Here is a 22,692-nt window from a genome sequence, read left to right on the forward strand (position 1 = left end):
GTGGAGGAAGTTGGATGTGAAAGGCGTCTTCCGTGCACGACGCCTTCGGATGGAATGACGAAGGCTGAGGGGGACTTGTTGTTTCGGGATGCGCCATCAGTATATGCTGCCGTAAACGTAGAAAACTTCTCGTCTACCAGAGCATGAAAGTGGGCTCGGAGGACTTGAGCGGGGACCTGATCTGTTCTTTGCAGAAGGTTTGGGAGGCGTACAAAAGTGGGCGGGACCGGTAGAGACCAGGGGGCTTCCGGCGGTATAGTGTCCTTAGTTATGAAGCCAGTGAGAGCCTGGCGTGTCCTCTGCGCTACTCGACAGAAGTCGCTTCCAGGGCGGTATCGAATTTTCCTGAGTAGCGGGTGGCGGGGAATGTGAGCACGCAAACGGAGGTAGTGCCGAGCCGAGCCTTGCTCGACGATGAGTCTACCTACCTATTTCGTTGCCGTCATCCTCGGGCGCCTACCATCACCCGATGCAGTGCCCATAATAATGGTACTGCATTATCGACGCCTCGTATCACGCCTTCCGGAGCATTCGACATCCTCCGGAATGAACTGCGCATTTGTCACCGGGTCCCCGGCTATTTGACGGGGGCCGTTAATCTCATCTGCGATGTCCTGCAGGACAACCTGTGCCTGCGGGACGAAGGCCTTGGCTGCGTGAGTTTCATCATCCAACGCTACCACCGGCGCCTCACTGCCGCAGATTCCATCCGTCTCATCCGCACCATCATCGGCATTGTTCACACCTCCGCGAACACATCCACCTCCATGCCGAAGGACCTCATAGAGATCCTTCTTAAACATCTCCACGCTCTGTGAGTCCTTCGGTATTTCCCTTTCTGACTTTGACCTCCTGCCTGTCCCCGGACCCCCATCACGACCTCGGATTCATTGGCTCCCAACAACTGCGGCATTCAACCTCACCTCCCCGTGGTGGGAGCTGGTAACGGGTTTGAAACACCACGGCGAACCCGGCCAACGAGGCTCTGAATGCCGAAACCAAACGCAAAAATGTCATCATCTACCTAGCTACTCCCAATGGAGTAAAATATGTGTACATCTACGCTTGATGAAACTCAACTGTATACGTATACGTGGCCAGCAGCATATATTGTCTTTCAATATATTGCAACACTGGAATCCGAGGTCATCTACACAGCTCCGCGTGGTATGGCATAAAAAGTTGCATCTTCGCCATCCACGTTGGAGCAAAAAATGGAACGTCTTTACCGTCTGCGCAGATATTATAAAAGAAGACTCTGCGCAGGCGGATTGGGTCGTGGGCCAGAGAAAATTGAAAATCGTCCTCGTCGAAGTCTTCGAAGTTGTCATCTACGTTGTGAAGGCTCATGGAATATTCTTCTCGTCGATACAGTCGTTGGAGATCCAGACGCAAAGAGAGAGACCAAAGGAACGCAATCTACTCTGTCAGTTCTTCAGAAGAAGACATGGCGGTGCATGGAAATAAGATTATGATAGACACTTCGCAATGAGAGAGGCGGAACCCGAGACGAGGAGGGATGAAAGACGACACAACAAAAATTCTCGAACACAGCAAAGAATTTTAATTTTCAAGCTCTATATATTCAAAAACCTCCGGAGAGGAGGAAGGGGAAGAAGGGAAGGCTTGCTTACGCAGTTGCCACGTGTACTAATCTCACAAGTGTCCCTGAGCAACCTACGCCAAGTGTTCTTTTCTTTGCACAATACTTGGGTTTCGGGGAAAACCGGCTTCCCCTAAGCAAGCCTTCCCTTCTTCCCTTTCCTCCTCTCCGGAGGTTTTTGAATATATAGAGCTTGAAAATTAAAATTCTTTGCTGTGTTCGAGAATTTTTGTTGTGTCGTCTTTCATCCCTCCTCGTCTCGGGTTCCGCCTCTCTGATCATGCACCAGCTTGTCAGCGCCCTGTCACTTCTTTCGAACACTTCGCAATAAACGCGGAAATGATGTCGACACAGCACATGTCATGGAACCGTCCTCGTCAAAGCCTTCCAAGTTGTCATCTACGTTGTGGAGGCTCATGAACTATTCCTCTCGCCGATAGAGTCGTTGGAGATTGATCAAGACACTGAGACAGATCAAATGAGCGCTATCTATTCATTCAGTTCTTCAGAAGACATGATGGTGCATGAAAATATGATTATGATAGACGCTTCGCAGTGAACGCGGAAATGACGTCGACGCAGAACATGCCAGTGGAACGGAAGTTGAGGCCAAAGAACGTATCCAGGAGAATTTCATCTGCAAGAATTCCAGTTGAACCAGAGACCAAGAAGTGACACAGAAGATACTCCTCTTGTTTCGTCACCTCTTCAGAAGACATTATAACGGCTCCCGTAAGTAAAACGTCGATACCACCCTCCTCAATTTGACTTGGAATGTTGACAAAGATGTCCTCGCGGAACATGTCGTCGAACGGTTGGCAAAACAGAAGAATGCGCCCAGGAGAGACTTTCATCTGCAAAAACTCGGACATAGAACAAGGGACATCGTCGAGCGAAACTCTTTGTTGTAGCAGTCACGTTACGTGTAAGAGACAAGTTGCTACTGCTTTCAAACACGATACGACGTTGCCACTCTGTAATATATGCGGAACAGTCATCGGATATTACGTCTTCAGCATGTGCCTTCTCTGGCAGGGTAATGGACGCCAAACTCGTCAATCAAGTTCGGATCCCTAAATCAACTGACTCCACATGTACACCAGAAGTCTGTTCGCTGATGCAAAAACACTGTAACCACTGTGTTTTTGCACAACCAATAAAGGTGAAGGGGATTCGGTGTACCTCTGTGCGTGTCCTTTTAATCTAAGCGCTAACACAGTCTATCGCTATATCTGTTTCGCGTTTATCTTACGTCCTTCGTGTTGAGTTTAAACCGTGGAATCATCTCAGTCATGGGGGGTACATACAGGATGTCCCAGCTAAATGCGATTAATAATTGCCAATAGAGGAAGTAGTTGAATCGTACTTGCGATTGCGGCCTTGATATTGCAAAACTTATCGCGCTATCGGTCTCTGTTTGATAATGCGTGTGTATCTTTGCATTCGAGTTGCAGAAGAACATTTAAAAAATAAATTCTTGCCAACATTTGGAGAGTGTAAACAGTGGATTTAGTTTCTTTTTCAAGAGTGCTTCAAGGCACAAAACTTGCTTTTGGTACATTACGATTTTATCCGGAGCCCCAGTTGAGTATTTGGAATACTTGATGTAAAGTAAAAAAAAAAGTATATACAAGCGTCACAGCTAAATGCGAACATATTTTTTAAATATATATATATATCGCTTTTCGAGCGATGAAATCAGTTGCAATATCGAATGTGAAGCAGGGCCTTCCTTAGGAGGGCATTAGCAAACTCCTAAGTCAATGTCTTAATTAACTTTCAATAATTACCTTTTTAATTATAAAACCTACGGAATTGTCCCATTGAGAACATCTGGTCCCTTCGGTCACCTGATACCGTAGCCGTTCTCAGAACAAAATTCCGTTCGATAGATCGTCCGCAAAAAATTCATGAACAGATTTTTCTTCTTTATTTTGTTGATTGCGCATTTTCGGAGACGCGTCGTTCCTTCGCCCCCAATGTGAGAGGGTGCTGCCGGGTATCGGAACTGCCTTTATCTTGTGTTGCATTTTCTGTTTTCTTTTAACCTTTTCCCGCGACGCAATAGCCGATGGTGTGCTCTTTCGCCCATTCGCATTGGGGATGAAGGAAAGACAGTCTCTGAAGATGCGCAAGGAGCAAAATAAAGAAAAAATTGTGTTCTTTCACGTTTTTTTTGCGGACGATCTATCGAAAGGATTTTTATTCTAAAAGTGGCTGCGGCATCAGATGACCGAAGGGCCACATGTTCTCATTGGGACAACTTCGTAGCTTTTGCAATGAACAAGTTAATTATTGTAAGTTAATTAAGAAATTGCTTTAGGAGTTTGCTAATGCTCTTCTAAGGAGTGCCCTTCAGCATATGCTATATCCCAATTGATTTCATCACGGAAAAAGTGACATATTTCTAAAAAATATGTTCGCATTTATCTGGGACACTCGTATATCTTTGCTTTTATTATTTTACATCAAGTATCCCAAGTACTCAACTGGGATTCCAGGTAAAATCGTAAATGGACCGAAAGTATTTTTTTTTTGTCTTGAAGCACTTTCGAAGAAAAGCTAAATTCACTGTTGACAGTCTCAAAATGTTGGTCTCAGAATGTATTTTTTTAATAATTTTCTTCTGCAACTACAATGCAAAGATACGCACGCATTATCAGACAAAGACCGGTAACATGCAAGTTTTGTAATTTCAAGGCAGCAATTGCAATTATGATTCACTTGCTTTTTATATTGTTTCCTCTATTGGCAATCAATAATCGTTCACATCTTGATCTGCTTCGAAGTGTACTGTGTTGTGTGAACGGGAACACGTCAGAAGGTCGCCGTGTCAGTGGCACAAAGACAACCGCGACACACGCACACACATATGCCCTCCCTCCCCTTCCTACCTCTCTCTCTCAACAACAACAACTTTATTTTCAGAAGGAGAGTGGGGTGGTTCATAGCCAGAGGCGATACTCTACCCCATTACTGGTGGGGATGTGGGGAATGAAATACTGAGCCCCTTCACAATGACGATCGGAGTCCGATGGTGCCCAGAAATGTCAAAAGGGCTTTGAGCGCTGATCGTTGCTGGGCTGGATTGGGCCAGGGACCAAGCAATTTCGACAGAGAAGGGGTGAGAGTCCAGCTGACGAAGAGACTCGGAGAGTGCGGTTCGGGAAGGTTGGTAGTGAGGGCAATGAAGAAGAATGTGCTCCAGATCCTCTAGAGCACCACAGTGGCAGCAGGTGGGAGAGTCAACTTGCCTCAAGCGGTAACGCCACTGAGCTGTAGAGGCCACATCGAGTCGCATTCGGTGGATTAACGCAGCATCTTGACGAGAGGTGTTTCGTGGCATGCGGAAATCGAGCGTTGGATCAACTCTGCTCAAATAATATCCTGATCAAGATAGACAGTCCCACAGTATCCCGTTGTACTTCAGAAACCCGCATCTTGAATGAAAAGCATAGGAGATACCCATAGGCATGGAAATAGTCCCACAATATCGTAATTCAGATTGACGGTCCCGTAGTATCCCATTACAGTGTGGAAAACGCGTTTTTAATGGAAAGCCCGGGGAATACGCGTAGACTTGCTTATAGTCCCAGGATATCGTAATCAAGATCAACAGTCCCACAGTATCCCATTACATTGCAGAAACCCGCATAAGTAATGAAAAGCATGGGTAATACCCGTCACATAGGAATAGTCCCACAATATGGTAATCCATATACACAGTCCCACAGTATATCATTACAACCAACTTTTTCAATAAAAGCTTCAGTAATATCTGTAGACATGGAAATAGTCCCACAATATCGCAATCCAGATTGGCAGGCCCACAGTATCTCATTACAGTGCAGAAACCCACGTTTTTAATGAAAACCATGGGTAAAACCCGTAGACATGGGAATAGCCCCACAATACAGTAATGCAGGTTAACTGTCCCACAGTATCCCATTATGGTGCAGAAACCCACATTATTAATAAAATGCATGTGCAATCCTGTACACATGGGAACTGTCCCACAATACAGAAAAAAGTCACGTAGCCCACACATAGTCACTTGGATTAAATTGCATGGAAAGTGGATTAAACTATGTGAAATGCGGATTAATTCAGATGGCAAAGGGATTGAATGGTATAAGGATTAAAATGTACGACAAAAGGATTAATAACGGCGGAAAAAGTTGTAGTCCTCACTGCAGTGTGGAATCCGTCGAGTCTCTTCGGACTAAGGCATGAAACGAAATGGAGAACGGCTGCCTACTGTGTGCTGTCAATTCCTTCCTGCATAGTCTCTTCGAGCGCATCACTATGAGGTGCTCTACAGTGGAGAGGGTTTTAATTTATTTTGCGTGTATACAATTGATATTTAGTTTGGTCGTGACACAAAAGGGAAATCTCGGGATTTTGATTACAAGTTGACACATCTAAGTGGTAGTAAATTATTTTTTTATTGCTTTGGGTTGATTTATTCGTTCATTTTACCAACCGACGGGACGTAGGACATAGAACAATCGAAGAAGATAAGCACAATGGTAGAGGTTTGGGCTTCTTGGTGACTATCCCTGATTGAACAACCAAGTGCCAAAGGAACAAGGACAAGGTATGTAAGACAGCACAAACACTTGCGTTTCCCTTACCTCTCTTGTCTATGTTCCTCTGGGGAATCGTTAGTCACCCATGAAGAAGATACGCATTCGTGACAAGAGGAATATAAAAGGAGAAAGGAACAATATCAGAGCATGCTGCTTCAGAGCCTGTGTGAGGACGTCTTTAACATGTTGGTTTATCTCCCCCAGCAGTGGGGTTCCTAACATTTCACATGGATCACCACCCAACCCAGGTCCCGGCCAACTCTTTCTGACCCTCAGTCTGTTCATGCGTGCGAGTGTAAAAACATCCAACAGAAATAAAATGCGACGGGATACAGACAGTATTTGTACGCTCTTTGCTCTCTGTTACCATGTGCTTCTTCAGGTATCTGGGTTTAGCACATGTGACATAACAGATTTTACATTTGGACAGGCTTCTTCATGTGTAGGAGTATGTGGCCTCTGTACTTGCACAGCCTCAATACCAAGTGTCTCGTGGCTACATCTGAAGCCACAGGTTCCTCCTCTGGCTGAACTAGCTCGTGCTCTGCAAGCACTTATTTTGTTCTCTGGCTAGTGTCTGTTCATCCTGTGGCTGAACCAGCACGGCAGAGTTTGCATCTGTAGGGCTGTCGCACCCATGTACGTCTATTCGTAATGCTTCAGGTGTGTGTTCTGTCTCAAGTCTGCAGCACAGACAATGCTTCTGTATGACTTCCCGCCTGTCTGTGTCTACTTGTGATGCTCCAGGCCCGTGCTGTGGGCAAATTCTGCAGAGCACGCATCCCACATGCAAGGGTCCACAGTCATATGTATCTGCTTGTGACACCGTAAATCGTGCTGCGGGTGAACCCTGCAGGACAGCACCTGCACTTGTATGGCTTTTTGCCCATGTGTGTTCAGTTATGGTCGTGAAGATCCGTGTTCTGGTTGAACTCGGCACATAGCACTTGAGCATGGCTTCTCGTCCGCATATGGCGCTGTAGCTTTGTTCCATGGCAGAACTTTAAGTGATAAAGTTTGCACGTGTAGGGTTTCTTGCAAGTGTGTTTTCGCTTGTGACACGACAGACTTATGCTCTGATTTAAGTTTCCAGGAGAGATATCGCACTGGTACGGCTTCACGACCTCGTGACTCCACTTGTTATTCCGCACCTTTGTGCTCTTGTTGAATTGATCCTGTAGGTGCCCACTTAGGCTGGACCACAGGGCATGAAGCCGCACACTTGTATGGCTCCTCGTCCACCCTGTGTGTGTTTGTGCTGCTGTTGGTAGTGTCTCTGATTGAACCCTTCGGGACAGAAGTCGCACTGGTATGGTTTTCTCGCCTGTGTGTGTCCGCCTGTGATTCTGTAGATTGTCACTTCAGCTGAACTCCACAGGGCAGATATTTCACCTGCATTGTTTCTCACCCATGTGTGTCTGCTTGTGACACTTTAGGCGACCGCTCTGGCTGAAAAACCTCAGGGCAGAGATCGCACTTGTGGGACATCTTGTCTGTGTGTGCCCGCTTGTGGTACAACAGGCTTGTGGCTGAACTCTCTAGGACAGAGATCGCATTTGTATGCCTTCTCGCCCGCGTGTGCCGCTTTACGTGCTCTCTCTGGCTGAACTCCGCAGGGCAGACGTCGCTCTTGTACGGTTTCTCACCAGTATGTGTGCGCTTGCGATTCTGCAGGTGACCACTCCGGCAGAACTCTGCAGGGCAGATAGAGCACTTGTATGGCTTCTCGTGTGTGTGTCCGCTTGTGATCCTGTAGGTGCCCTCTCTGTTTGAACTCTGCAGGGCAGACATCACATTTGTATGGCTTCTCGCCCGTGTGTGTCCGCTTGTGATCCCGTAGGGTCGATCCCTGGCTGAACACTGCAGTGCAGATATCGCACTTGTATGGCTTCTCGCCTGTGTGTATCCGCTTGTGACACTTTAGGAGCCCACTCCGTCTGAACTCCGCAGAGCAGACGTCACACTTGTATGGCTTCTCACCTGTGTGTGTCCGCTTGTGATCCTGTAGGGTCGCGCTATGACCAAACTGAGCCGGGCAGAGATCGCATTTGTATGGCTTCTCGCCTGTGTGTGTCCGCTTGTGCCGCTGTACGTGCTCTTTCCGGGTGAACTCTGCAGGGCAGACGTCACACTTGTATGGTTTCTCACCCGTGTGTGTGTGCTTGTGATTCTGCAGGTGACCACTCCGGCTGAACTCCGCAGGGCAGACATCGCACTTGTATGGCTTCTCGCCTGTGTGTATCCGCTTGTGACACTGCAGGAGGTCACTCCGTCTGAACTCTGCAGAGCAGACGTCGCACTTTGTACGGCTTCTCACCTGTGTGTGTCTGCTTGTGATCCTGTAGATGCCCTCTGTGACTGAACTCCGCAGGGCAGACGTCACACTTGTATGGCTTCTCGCCCGTGTGTATCCGCTTGTGATCCTGTAGGGTGGCGCTATGACCAAACTGAGCTGGGCAGAGATCGCATTTGTATGGCTTCTCACCTGTGTGTGTCCGCTTGTGCCGCTGTACGTGCTCTTTCCGGGTGAACTCCGCAGGGCAGACGTCGCACTTGTATGGTTTCTCACCCGTGCTTGTGATTCTGCAGGTGCCCACTCCGGCTGAACTCCACAGGGCAGACATCGCACTTGTATGGCTTCTCGCCTGTGTGTATCCGCTTGTGACACTGCAGGAGGTCACTCCGTCTAAACTCTGCAGAGCAGACGTCGCACCTGTACGGCTTCTCACCTGTGTGTGTCCGCTTGTGATCCTGTAGGTGCCCTCTCTGACTGAACTCCGCATGGCAGACATCGCAGTTGTATGGCTTCTCGCCCGTGTGTGTCCGCTAGTGATCCTGTAGGGTCGTGCTCTGGCCAAACCTAGCAGGGCAGACATCGCACTTGTATGGCTTCTCGCCCGTGTGTGTCTGCCTGTGACGTTGTAGGAGGCCGCTCCGGCTGAACTCTGCAGGGCAGACATCGCACTTGTATGGCTTCTCGCCCGTGTGTCTCCGCTTGTGATGCTGTAGATAGCTGCTCCGGGTGAACTCTGCAGGGCAGACATCGCACTTGTATGGCTTCTCGCCTGTGTGTGTCTGCGTGTGATGCTGTACATTTATGCTCTCGCTGAACTCTGCAGGGCAGGCATTGCACTTCTATGGCTTCTCTTCTGTGTGCGTGCGCTTGTGACCCCGTAGATGGCCGCTCCGGCTGAACTCTGCAGGGCAGACATCGCACTTGTATGGCTTCTCGCCCGTGTGTGTCTGCTTGTGACGTTTTAGGTCGCTGCTCCGGCTGAACTCTGCAGGGCAGACATTGCACTTATATGGCTTTTCGCCCGTGTGTGTCTGCTTGTGACGCTGTAGGTGGCCGCCCAATCTGAACTGCGCAGGGCATACATCGCACTTGTATGGCTTCTCTCCTGTGTGCGTGCGCATGTGACCCTGTAGATTCCCGCTCTGACTGAACCCTGCATGGCAGACATCGCACTTGTATGGCTTCTCACCCGTGTGTGTCTGCCTGTGACATTGTAGGTGGCCGCTCCGGCTGAACTCTGCAGGGCAGACATCGCACTTGTATGGCTTCTCGCCCGTGTGTCTCCGCTTGTGATGCTGTAGATAGCTGCTCCGGGTGAACTCTGCAGGGCAGACATCGCACTTGTATGGCTTCTCGCCTGTGTGTGTCTGCGTGTGATGCTGTACATTTATGCTCTCGCTGAACTCTGCAGGGCAGGCATTGCACTTCTATGGCTTCTCTTCTGTGTGCGTGCGCTTGTGACCCCGTAGATGGCCGCTCCGGCTGAACTCTGCAGGGCAGACATCGCACTTGTATGGCTTCTCGCCCGTGTGTCTCCGCTTGTGATGCTGTAGATAGCTGCTCCGGGTGAACTCTGCAGGGCAGACATCGCACTTGTATGGCTTCTCGCCTGTGTGTGTCTGCGTGTGATGCTGTACATTTATGCTCTCGCTGAACTCTGCAGGGCAGGCATTGCACTTCTATGGCTTCTCTTCTGTGTGCGTGCGCTTGTGACCCCGTAGATGGCCGCTCCGGCTGAACTCTGCAGGGCAGACATCGCACTTGTATGGCTTCTCGCCCGTGTGTGTCTGCTTGTGACGTTTTAGGTCGCTGCTCCGGCTGAACTCTGCAGGGCAGACATTGCACTTATATGGCTTTTCGCCCGTGTGTGTCTGCTTGTGACGCTGTAGGTGGCCGCCCAATCTGAACTGCGCAGGGCATACATCGCACTTGTATGGCTTCTCTCCTGTGTGCGTGCGCATGTGACCCTGTAGATTCCCGCTCTGACTGAACCCTGCATGGCAGACATCGCACTTGTATGGCTTCTCACCCGTGTGTGTCTGCCTGTGACATTGTAGGTGGCCGCTCCGGCTGAACTTTGCAGGGCAGACATCGCACTTGTATGGCTTCTCGCCCGTGTGTCTCCGCTTGTGATGCTGTAGATAGCTGCTCCGGGTGAACTCTGCAGGGCAGACATCGCACTTGTATGGCTTCTCTCCTGTGTGCGTGCGCATGTGACCCTGTAGATGGCCGCCCTGCCTAAATTCTGCAGGACAGAAATTGCACTTGTATGGCTTCTCACCCGTGTGCGTCCGCTTGTGCTGCTGTAGATTCCCGCTTACACTGAACTCTGCAGGACAGAGATTGCACTTGTATGGCTTCTCGCCCATGTGTGTCCGCCAGTGATACTTCAGTTGGGCACTCTGGGTGAACTGTGCAGGGCAGAGATGGCATTTGTATGGCTTCTCACCCGTGTGTGTCTGCTTGTGACGTTTTAGGTGGCTGCTCCGGCTGAACTCTGCAGGGCAGACATCGCACTTATATGGCTTTTCGCCCGTGTGTGTCTGCTTGTGACGCTGTAGGTGGCCGCCCAATCTGAACTGCGCAGGGCATACATCGCACTTGTATGGCTTCTCTCCTGTGTGCGTGCGCATGTGACCCTGTAGATTCCCGCTCTGACTGAACCTTGCAGGGCAGACATCGCACTTGTATGGCTTCTCACCCGTGTGTGTCTGCCTGTGACGTTGTAGGAGGCCGCTCCGGCTGAACTCTGCAGGACAGAAATTGCACTTGTATGGCTTCTCACCCGCGTGTGTCCGCTTGTGCTGCTGTAGATTCCCGCTTACGCTGAACTCTGCAGGACAGAGATTGCACTTGTATGGCTTCTCGTCCTTGTGTGTCCGCCAGTGATACTTCAGTTGGGCACTCCGGGTGAACTGTGCAGGGCAGACATGGCATTTGTATGGCTTCTCACCCGTGCACGCTCGCTTACGAAGGCGCAACTGGTGCACAATCCGGTTGAACTTTGCGATGTGCTGGTCACTCGACCGCGAGAATGCAGGAAGAGAGGAGGAACAGATGACACACCCAGTACCCTCCTCTTCCATTTCAGCAGCCAGTTGAGGAACAGTGGGACACATTTCAGACTCATTCTGACACTGTGCAAACGTGTGGTGTTTCCGGCTGTCTTTCGACGCGTACACAAGTGCACATGGCTCGCTTTGGTCTTGAAGCCGTTCAGTGGCTCGACCGTTTGTAATGACTCGTGAAGTGCTGTCAAATTGTGGTTCAACGGTTATTGCGCTGATCTTGAACGGTGTCTCTGAAAAAGTGCAACCTGATGATTCTTCATCGCAAATGCCTCTGGGCTGGTCCTTTACGTGGAGCGAAGCAGCGGTTTCTCTTGCTCCTGAAATTTCGGAAATGGGACATTTAGAGGCCTTATCAGCACGGGCGCATCTCTAATTCACAACTATTGGAAAAACCTTATGGTATCGCGTTTGCGGTCAAGCTATGCGCGTCCGCCTCAGCAAATAATCCTCCTTGTGACTCCCTCCGGTATTTTCTGTGAGGAAAAGTGAGGTGAGGAAAAACATCTGGGACGAAAACTGAGGTGAAGGCAAAGATCGTGAGGGCATTTGCCCATCTCTGCCTGTATTCACTGGGGCGCTGCCATTTTGGGGAAACAAGGGTTGGATCACGTTGAAGAGGATATTCCCAGACAACGTGCCAACATAACAGATTCTGCGTCCCCTATTATCAGCGACATGTGGATGTAGGCCGGCATGTCGGGAAGACGCGGAACAGCAGAAGCCGGCAGGAGTGTTTGCTAGCAGAAATGACTGGCCGCAGAACCAAGTGTAGGAACAGACTCCAGGTATCACAGAAATCCTGGTATTACATCTATTTTAAGTACAAGACAGAATATAAGGTTGAATCAAGAACGAGCAAGAGTGTGTACGTGAATAAAAGTCTGTTATCAAATGCAAATATTTGGCCATCAATTGCTTTTTTTCTTGCTATTTGCTCACAGACGCTGTCTTTCCTATAGGTGTAACGACGACGACACGATCTTTTCGCGTAAACATCGACGCCGAAGTGCAACTTAAACGTTATTTGCAAGGTAGTTGCAACAGAATGTATACGTAAAGGGACGGCCTCATACCCCCTGCCCATCTGATAAAGTGGATTGCACTTTGTTCAAGATGGGATACCGCAAGTTTACCCGACAAAGCACGTCACAGCTATTGATAACCGAATAAATTGATAATAATAATAATAATTAATAACCAAATTAAAGTGATAAAGATTGCAGAGCATGGCACGATCTGCATTGGCAACAATGAGAATGGCGACGTTGCCCTGCGGGAAAGCCTGTGACAGGATACAGAAATCGTCCGCTTTTGTGCGTGTCCACTTTCAGAAACGACTGGGGACCACGCGGCGCCTCCTGTACATTCTCACTCGGCTTTCATGCGAAGAACATTCTAAGAAATGGCCGACACGGTCGTTTTGAACAGCTACATAAATCCTCAGAGACAATTTAAAAGTCGCAGGACGACCTCCTCTCCTCCTTCACAAATCTGAAGTCGACGGCCAACGGCGCGCACAGTCCGATTACAGCTCCGACCAACGATTACACTCCCCTTTGCAAACTGATCATGTTTCGGAATGAACTGTCGCTGATGACGTACATCGAGAAGGAGTGAGTGTTTATTTAAAAACCGTATTAAATACTCCCTCTCCTAACATTTCTCACACATCACTTCACACTTCTTACACCACATCACCACACACTCCTTACGTTTCCCATGCATCACCACCGAACCAACCTCCAATGTAACCCTTTTTGAGCCTCAGTCTGTTCATGCGTGCGACTTTTAAAATATCCAATAGAAACAGAATGTGATGGGATAGAGACAGCATCTGTACAGCATTTACACTCTGTGCATTACCACGTGCTTCTTCGTGTCTCCATGTTGAGGACATGTGACTGATGAAAACTGTCACTTAAACCAAAATTTGTCCGTCGTAAAAAAGGGTCAGAACGAGATGTAAATCTTACGCAGAATTACGGTGCCACTAGTATTTTGCGAGTACGCTGTACGGATGGGCATATTTTTGATGATTACGAGCGCGCTGGGCCGCCCACCCAACACAATCACCCATGGAGCGCACCCGCTGCCGCAAAGCATTGGGGGAGAATCTGAGGAGCGAGTGACGTCAAATATCTCTCGAGCTCCACATGCGGCTGCCAGGTGAACGGATGAACACGGCGAATTCCGAATAAAGCCTGAAGATGTTCGATTCGTCGACAATATGTCTGTGCACTACTTGTCTCGTTTCACCCGCCTGCAAGCAGGCATAGACGAATTCGCGGCGAGAATAAGATTCCTGTATTTCGCAAACAACTGAAATATGACAGTCATCAAAAAAGTCAGACATCGGCGAAACCTGAACTTCGCATCTCTCGATTACCATTCGAGCGCCGATGGCCAATACGGCAACGAAAACAACCACAGACTGGTGAGGCAAACAGCTTTGCAGATTATTTTCGCTTCCGTCTTCCTTTAATTGGACATACCCTTTCATGCATATGAGTATGTGGTCTCTGTACTTGTACGGTTTCAATGCCAGGCCGTCCCCTACCTTTCTGAATAAGAATAAGAATATGTTCACGCACTGCCAGCAGCCATTTTGTTGTCCAGCTGGTGCCTGTTCATCCTGTGGCTGAACTCTGCAGGACAGCGGTTCCATTCGTAGAGCTTCACACCTATGTACATCCACTTGTAACACGGCAGGTTTGTGCTCTGCAGTAAGTTTGCGGAACAGAGAACGCTCCTGTGTGGCTTTGCGCCTGTGTCTCTGTGGCTGAATTCTGCAGGACACACATCCCACTTCTAGATGTACTCAGTTGCATGTGTCTGCTTGTGATCCCACAATTTGTCCTGTGGGGGAACCCTGCAATACAGTACACGCATGGCTTCTCTGTCATGTGTGTCCACTTACGGTCATACAGATTCGTGTTCTTGTTGAATTCTGTGCGGTAGACACTGCACTTTAATTTCACTTATTTAACCCTTAAAGGCCCGCACTTGTGTCTGGCTTCTCGGCCGCGTGTGGCGCTTTAAGTTCGTGTGATGCTGGACTTTGAAAGAGAGTTCGCACTTGCAGGGCTTCCTGCACGTGTTTTTGCTCGTGATGCCGCACTCGTGCCCTGGTTGCAGGGCAGATATCACACTGGTACAGCCTCGTGTCTCCACTTGTGATTCTGCGGCCTTTGTGCTTTTATTGAACACGGAAGAGCAGAGTTCACATATGTGTGGCTTCTCACTCGCATGTATCCCTTTTGTGATAGGACCATAGCTCAGCATTTGGAGCTGTGGAACTCATGATAACAATCACCTGATAGGCTGTAAGCTCATGCATGAGCGACTAACATGTATGTCCACATGGCTCGATAGCTAGGCACAGCTCGATCATGCCGTACAGTGCAGTCACCATGTAACGTCGCGCTTTTGAGCAAAAATCGGAAAACTCTTGCTTTGGTCATAGGTGTGATGTTAACCTTTGAGCGTGCTAATATGTGGCATCGAGCTCAGCGATATTCCATGTTGATTTTCGGGTAAGTTCGTAGCCTGCGGCTGAGCGATGGGCCTTATTTATAAGTCTATTGTGATTGTGACTTCTGTGGCCCAAAATGCCGAGACATAAATACAACAGGCTCGTGCAATGGTTTTTTGCCCGTGCGTGTTCGCTTGTGATGCTGCAGGTGCCCACTCAGGCTGAACCACAGGGCACACATCTCACTTGTATGGCTTTTTGCCCACATGTGTGTGTGCATTTATGCTCTTGTAGGTTCCTTCTCTCACTGAACTCCGCAGGGCATAGCTCACACGTGTATGGCCTTTCGCCCGTATATCTTCACTTGTGACCCTGCAGGTGCTAACTCCGTCTGTACTCTGCACAGCAAACATCACATTTGTCTGGCTTCTCGCCCATGTGTGTTCGTTTGTGATGCTGTAGGATTGCGTTCTCGCTGAGGACCTCAACGCAGACATTGCACTTGCATGGCTTCTTCTCTGTGTGTGTCCGCTTATGACTCTCTAAGCTGTCCCTTCAGAGATCAGGGCTTCTCGCTTGTGTGTCAGCTTGTGATATGACAGGCTCGAGTTATGAACGAATTCCGCAGGACAGAGATCGCACTTGTACAGCTCACCCGTGTGTATCCGTTTGTGCTGTCGTAGGTTACTGCTCTGGCTGAACTCCGCACGGCAGACATCGCACTTGTATGGCTTCTCGCCCGTGTGTGTCCGCTTGTGATCCTGTAGGGTCGCGCTCTGACCGAACTGAGCAGGGCAGAGATCGCACTTGTATGGCTTCTCGCCCGTGTGTGTCTGCTTGTGCCGCTGTAGGCACCCTCTGTAACGGAACTTAGCAAGGCAGACATCGCACTTGTATGGCTTCTCACCCGTATGTGTCCGTTTGTGACACTGTAGGTGCCCTCTGTCATTGAACTCCGCAGGACAGACATGGCACTTGTATGGCTTCTCGCCCGTGTGTGTCCGCTTGTGTTGCTGCAGGTTCCCATTCCGGCTAAACTCCGCAGGGCAGACGTCGCACTTGTATGGTTTCTCGCCGGTGTGTGTCCGCTTGTGATTATGTAGCGTCGCACTCCGGCTGAACTCGGCATGGCAGACGTCGCACTTGTATGGCTTCTCGCCCGTGTGTGTTCGCCTGTGCTGCTGTAGATTCCCGCTCTGCCTGAACTCAGCATGGCAGACATCACACTTGTATGGCTTCTCACCCGTGTGTGTTCGCTTGTGCCGCTGCAGTTTCCCGCTCCGACTGAACTCCGCAGGGCAGACGTCACACTTGTATGGTTTCTCGCCCGTGTGTGTTCGCTTGTGGTTCAGCAGGTGAGAACTCCGTTTGAATTCCGCAGGGCAGATATCGCACTTGTAAGGCTTTTTGCCAGTATGTGCTTGGTTGTGAAGCCGCTGGTGCGCAATACCGCTGAATTTCGCAGAGCAGAGATCACTCTTGTGCGGCTTCTCGCCCACAAGCATTTGACTGTGACAACACAGCCTCCTGCTCTGGTGGAACTGAGCAGAAGAGAGATCAGATTTGCATGACGTCTCGACAGTATGCTTTGACACGTGGCTCTTGTCGCTCCCAGATCGCGAGATTATAGGGGGACAGACGTCATACTTAAAGCACTCATCTCCCATCTCAGCATCCAGCGGAGTAGCTGGACACATTTCAGACTCATTGTAACACTGTGCGCACATGTCGTGTCTCGGGCTGTCTTTTGACATGTATTCAAGCGCACATAGCTTGCTCTGGCCTGGAAGACGCCCAGTGGGTCGATCGCTTGTAGTGACTAGTGGAGTGTTGTCGAATTGTGGTTCAACCGTTATTTTGCAGATCTTGAACTGTGCCTTTGAAGAAGTACATCCTGAAGGTTCGTGATCACAAGTGCCTCTGGGCTGGTCGTTCACGTGGAGCAAAGCAGCGGTTTCTCTCGCTCCTGAAATTTTGGAAATCGCGTATTTAGAGAGCATACCAGTACAGGCACATCTCTGAATTACGATTTTTTGAACAAGTTGATGGCGCTGCGTATGCAGACACGCTGCTCACGTCAGACTTTGCAGATAATCACCCGTTTGTACTATTCATGCTCTAAGTTCAAAGCAGCTCTCACCTGCCTGGTATATGAGCTATGGTGTCAGACCTTCAGACGGAAGGCCGAGAGATCAATTCAGGACAGTCACAGCTTCTTGTTTCAATCCTTTCCTTGGGCGAGTATTTATTTTTATTTTGTGGTCCAGCCGCTGGCACTTGTATGGCATGTTATGTAATTTTTATGTTATTTTTATGGCATGTTATGTAATCTTCGTATTCTTTGAACATGTCAGAGCTGTGCATAACCTGTGCGTACGTGCTGTGCTTGGCGCTCGAATCTATATATTATATCATTGGGGGTTTACGGCACGAGACAACCGAGATCATGAACGATGCCACAGCGGTCGGTCCGTTGATTGCTTATGCCCACCCAGGGGGTTCTTTAACGTGCGATGAAAGCTCACCACACAGCGCCCTGTATTTGACGTCTCTCGCGGAAAAGGGAGTGTCTTAGCAACTTGTACCCTGCCGCCAAGTTGCTGTCGTCCTCGGTCGGGTTAGAACTTGCGATCTTGGGATCAGAAGGTGATCACGCTACCGACTGAGCCACAGAGGCCGGTGGCGCTCGAAACTGATCGCATAGTACGGAAGGCAGTACAGATAATGCGCGCACATTGGCAATTATAAAATGGGGGTTGCCAGCAATGAGTCTGAGTGCTAGTTAGTTGCCACTAAAATTCACTAAAATGTCCATTTGGTCCTATAGGTGCAAGACGTGCATTCTACGGAAAGCGTTGTATCATCGGCCATCAGGACAACACAGGAGGCTCAAGTGTTCTGTTTTGTGCAGTGCTGCATGACAAATGAGAGACCGAAAATGAAATGGTCACAGAAAATTATTTCATATGATCAAAGCTTGTTCAGTTCCTAGGAGGCTCTCAATCTGCTGTACCAGCGACTGCATAATACGCTATATCACGTTTTGAGATACGTGTTTTAAGTGCCCCCACTTAGAGGTCTCCCCGTAAAGAAATTACAACATAGCATTCAACAGCACCACCAATGTGGTACAGTTGAACTATACTGGAAGCTGAGGGTGAACAAGGTCGCGCCTGAATGCCACAGTCTTGAGGGGATTACGATGATCCCTGAAAGGGACGAGACCTTTAGTCGATCCTACAGGGTATCTCCAGAAAAACGTGACCCGCATTTTTACATGTAACTCGCTGTCTACTTAGCCGAGGAACTTCCGGTGGCGTACGACGGCATATTTATGCGTGCGAAAGCTACAAAAAAATCCTGGAAGCCATACTCAGTGTAAAAAAATAAACAGAGCGCGAAAACATGGGCTTCCATGCATTAAAATAGGGCGGTCATGACAGTGCATGGTAGTGCATTTCGGTCTTAGGAGAGTTATGTGCAGGCACCGCTAGGGGTACTGCCGATGAGCATCCATGTGGGACATTGTTTCGATTTATGCATCGATAGCTCCCCTAGCGGTACTTGAACACAACTCTCCTACGTCCACCATGTTGCCCTTTCACATACACCCTGTTGTCCACCATGTTGCCCTATTCTGATGTACGGAAGCCGACGTTTTCGTTGTTTCGTATATTTTTTAAGCTGAGTATGGCTTCCACAATTTTTCTGCAGATTTCGCACGCATAAATGCGCCATCGTGCGCCAAGGGAAGTTCGTTAGTTAGGTAGACAACAAGCTATGTGCCTAAATGCGGGTCACGTTTTTCTGCACAGACCCTGTACTTTTCTTTCAATAAGAGGCAACAAAATCACGCGTCCTACAAGTAATGCCCATGCGCGACAATCGGATCGGGCGTTTCATATGGGCTATAATGTCGCTGGTTGCTGTAATGATAACGGAACTGCAGCAGGTCAAGTAAAAAACACAATGTTTGATAGGAAGGGATGGCTCTTCTGTAAAGTAAGGTGCTTACAAATTGCTGCAAGCAGTGTGAGTTGCTCTGGCGTATGTCCGTCACCGTCACAAAAGTGTTTCGCTCCTTTGTACTCTCGCAGCAGTTCGGAAATTTTTGGTTCGCAGAGTATTGCGATGCCAATGAAGGTTTGTGAGGGATGTTTGGCATTGGTAGTTCCGTGGGACTGCTTGTGTCCTTCAACAAGACGGGCGTACAACCCGTCCTTCGTTTTTCGGACGATGCAGTGTTTCTTTTTGTAATTGTATGCAACGTGGATCATTGAGATCTGCAGAAATGAAAAACCAAAAAGAAGTGAGAAGTAATATCAATGGTGGATATTTAGCCGGATAATGTTTTTTTATTACGAGGATTCCACGTTGGCGTTACCACAGAAATATTGGCGCAAAATGGGCTTGCCAATATGGGCAGCCCATATGGGTCCAGTATGGGACAAATATTGCGTGCTGCTTGGGATGTAAGTCCACCTGTAACACTTCAGGTGCGTGCTCTGCCTCAAGTTTGCAGAACAGAGAATGGTCCTGTATGGCTTCGCGCCTGTCTGTGTCTACTTGTGAAGCCCCAGGCCCGTGCTGTGGCAGAATTCTGCAGGACATACATCCCACGTGTATGGATCCTCGGTCCTATGTGCCCTATGCTTGTGACACTACAATTCATACTGTGGGTGAACACTGCATGACAGAAGGCGCGCTTGTACACGGCTTCTCTCCCATGTTTCTCAACTTATGGTCGAGCAGATTCTTGTTCGGGCTGAACTCTGTGCAGTAGACATATAGCACTTTTGTATGCCTTCTCCCCAGCATGTGGCACTGTAGGTTCGTGCCATAGCTCAACTTTGCAAGACAGAGTTCGCACTTGTAGGGCTTCTTGCATGTGTGTTTTCGCTTGTGATACGACAGGCTCATGTTCTGGCTGAAGTCTGCAGGACAGATATCGCACTTGTGTGGCTTCACGCCCTGGTGTTTCCACTTGTGGTTGCGCAGCTTCGTACTCTTGTTAAACTCTGAAGGGTATAGAGATCGCATTTTTGTGGCTCCTCGCCCGTGTGTATCTGCTTGTGATACGACCAGAGCTCGACATTTCGGGCCGTGGAACCCGCGATCACAATCATCTGATAAGCCATGCGCTTTATTTACATTTATTTACATATGCTTAAGTGCGACAAAGGTTTTATTGCACAACGACGATAAAGCCCGAGACAAGGAAGAGAAATAACACAACATGCACGTTCAATCATTTTTACACGACAGATTATTCTTTTTCATCTACAGAGATTTCATCGTTTTGACGCGACATGGTTTTATCGTCGTTTTACAATGTACCAGCTCGCTCGCACTCTTGCACTTGTACCGTTTTATTGCGCTTAACTAGAAGCTGTATAAGTCGATACGCGGAAAAATACGACATGTTCATATGACCTGGCATATTGCGGTGAAAAAGAAGAGCACGGAGCTACGCACGCGTTTTGTAGCATGTAAAGAGAGACATACACAAGAACAAGGAACTCGCCTCGAGATGCTTTTTCAGGTTTGAAGTTGACGTCCTGTTTGCCGAGTACGTCTTATTCCATAGTTTGTACTTTACAATTAAATTATTCTCGTCCTTCCCCTGATAAAAACTCGAGGGTTGCTTCATAGACCGTCCACAGAAGCTTATGATAGCAGCAATCGGAGCAGGATTAGCCACTGCACTGGTCGGTGCGCAAGTGGGCTGACTAAAGTCACTAAATAGTCACCAATCTCTCCCTTCTCTGCCGGAGAACAGCGTGCAGTCGAGCCAGATCGCAACGGAGGAAAACAGTTTTGGATGGAGACGACTCAACATGGATGGCGCGTTCTTGGAAAGAGAAACCACGTGACACGATCGGCCCAATCGCGGACACCGAACGGTGGCTCCGCCGCAGAAAAAGAATGTGATACTCTGTACCAGTGCCTCATGTATCTCTATGCCTTTCAAGTCTGCGGGCTTCCCGTTCTTCGCGTTAGTATGGGGGGCCTCTGTCCGGTGGCGCCAAATCCCCAGGATACGCACCACTTGATACGCACGCAGCAGCTGTAGCTGCAGCATCGTCTGCAAGCAGAATTTAGCCTTGCGTTGTGGCAATGAGCACTTCAATTTGAAAAATTTTGAAACTATTCGGAAAACGACGGACCGATAGCAGACGACAGTTCTCGCGACCCTCAGTGCCGTGTATGCGAAAGGGGGTCTGGTCATTATAGGAGGAGCCAAGACACCGTTAGGGGGAAGTAGGGTAAGGTAGGGTAAAGAAAAAAAAACAGAAGGACCATTTATTCGAGTAACTAGTTACATTTTGCAGCTACGTTGACAGAAATAGTAACTAGCCACAGTTAAAGGCTACTTTCCTGGAAATGTAACTAGTTACCCACAAAAGTAGTTAAAGTTACAAGTAAAAAGTATGAATGAGATTGCCTCATGACGAGAGCCGTCGATATTTTTAACAGAGACTGTTCTTCTTCTGGGCACCGTCCTCATCATTGGCATGGTATTTAAAGGGTTAGGTATGACGTGTTATAGGTTCAGGCTTTTAAGGCCGAAGTGAATGGCCGCTTTGTTAGAGTGTGGAGGAGATTATGCGAATTAAGTCGTCCTTGCTCCAGACCGGTTACAGAAATGGGAGGTTCATGACTTCATCCACATAGTAAATGCCTCCACACTAACAAAGCGGCCATTCACTTCGGCCGTAAAACCCTGAACGGACCCTTTCTTTCCTCCGGGCCGTTGACCCGCAATTCGCATGAACCTTTAACACGTCATACCTAACCCTTGAAGTACCATACCAATCATGAGGCTGGTGTCCAGAAGAACAGTCTCGGTTCGAAATATTGATGGCTCGCGTCCCGAGTCAATTCCCCTCATACTACCCGGGACTGAGCTGTTGAACCGCCTGTTGGTGTGTGTGGCCTTATCCTGTCGCACGACCATCCTGGTGATGGTTGCTTAGAACACCTGGATGGTGGATATTCTACATCTCAGCAGGCTGGGTTCATGGTTGGAATTCACTGAGGTGGTCCAAGTTACCCACCAGCAGTGTTCTTTCTTACCTGTCTCAAAGAAGCCGCTCAAAATCTGCTACCTGGGCTGACGCAACTCCACTGAAGCACTTCATAAGGTACTGAGCTACGAGCAGAGTTATGAAAACCGAGCAAAATGAAACCTGAACCAAAAACAAAAAGAAAACTTCATACTTGGGAAACCGGAACGAAATTAAAATCAAAACAAAATTACATGATCCGGAAGGAAACCAAACATATATTTTAGACAAGAGAGAACTGATGTTCTGAGGATGGAACAACATAGAAAGGACAAATATATACAAAACCCTGGTAGAGCCCTGGACCGTGACTGTGGTAGAACCCTGGACCGGTAATCCAGAAGATGTGGGTTCGAGTCCTACAGCTGGGTAACCTTTTCAGTGACTTCCATCTTTCATGGTTTCGCTATATATTTTGGATCTTTTTTTGTTCAAAAGGAAAAGGAAAATCCTCAGATCACTTTGCATGTTCTTTGGCCCATTTCAGCCTTTGTGTTTTCATTTCTTTTTTTGTGGTAGAAGAAGCGGCATTCTTGAGGCCCCACAGTCTTTCAGGCTTAACTCCGACGACATTTTCTTCCTACCAAACTGTTA

The 22,692-nt window shown here is 48.5% G+C and overlaps 3 protein-coding genes across 5 annotated transcripts in view; all 3 read right to left on the bottom strand.

Annotated features, from left to right (window-relative positions):
• Positions 1–5,407: 5,407 nt before the first annotated feature.
• Positions 5,408–9,236, bottom strand: LOC135376245 (zinc finger protein 664-like). Its single transcript, XM_064608841.1, has 4 exons — positions 9,090–9,236; positions 8,922–9,018; positions 8,510–8,859; positions 5,408–8,446 (listed from the first exon to the last, which is right to left on the bottom strand). The coding sequence occupies exons 1-4, from the start codon at positions 9,234–9,236 to the stop codon at positions 7,835–7,837; spliced, it is 1,206 nt and encodes a 401-aa protein (XP_064464911.1). The 3' UTR covers positions 5,408–7,834.
• A 91-nt stretch (positions 9,237–9,327) lies between these two features.
• On the bottom strand, positions 9,328–10,161 carry LOC135376246 (zinc finger protein 235-like; the record flags this gene model as incomplete). Its single annotated transcript, XM_064608842.1, is given in 1 exon segment — positions 9,328–10,161. A coding segment is annotated over 1 exon segment (834 nt), but the record flags the coding sequence as incomplete, so codon positions are not given.
• LOC135376252 (zinc finger protein 271-like) overlaps positions 10,153–22,692 on the bottom strand; it is a 29,650-nt gene continuing 17,110 nt past the window's right edge. For all 3 annotated transcript variants that reach the window (XM_064608859.1, XM_064608856.1, XM_064608858.1), the window contains 2 exons: positions 15,939–16,997; positions 10,153–11,876 (listed from right to left, as the gene is read on the bottom strand). In XM_064608859.1, coding sequence (XP_064464929.1) covers positions 10,168–11,876; positions 15,939–16,997 — 2,768 coding nt within the window. In that variant the 3' untranslated portion in view covers positions 10,153–10,167. The remainder of the gene's footprint in view (positions 11,877–15,938; positions 16,998–22,692) is intronic.

This window comes from Ornithodoros turicata, unplaced genomic scaffold (genome assembly GCF_037126465.1).
Source record: "Ornithodoros turicata isolate Travis unplaced genomic scaffold, ASM3712646v1 ctg00001066.1, whole genome shotgun sequence".
Lineage (NCBI taxonomy): Eukaryota > Metazoa > Arthropoda > Arachnida > Ixodida > Argasidae > Ornithodoros > Ornithodoros turicata.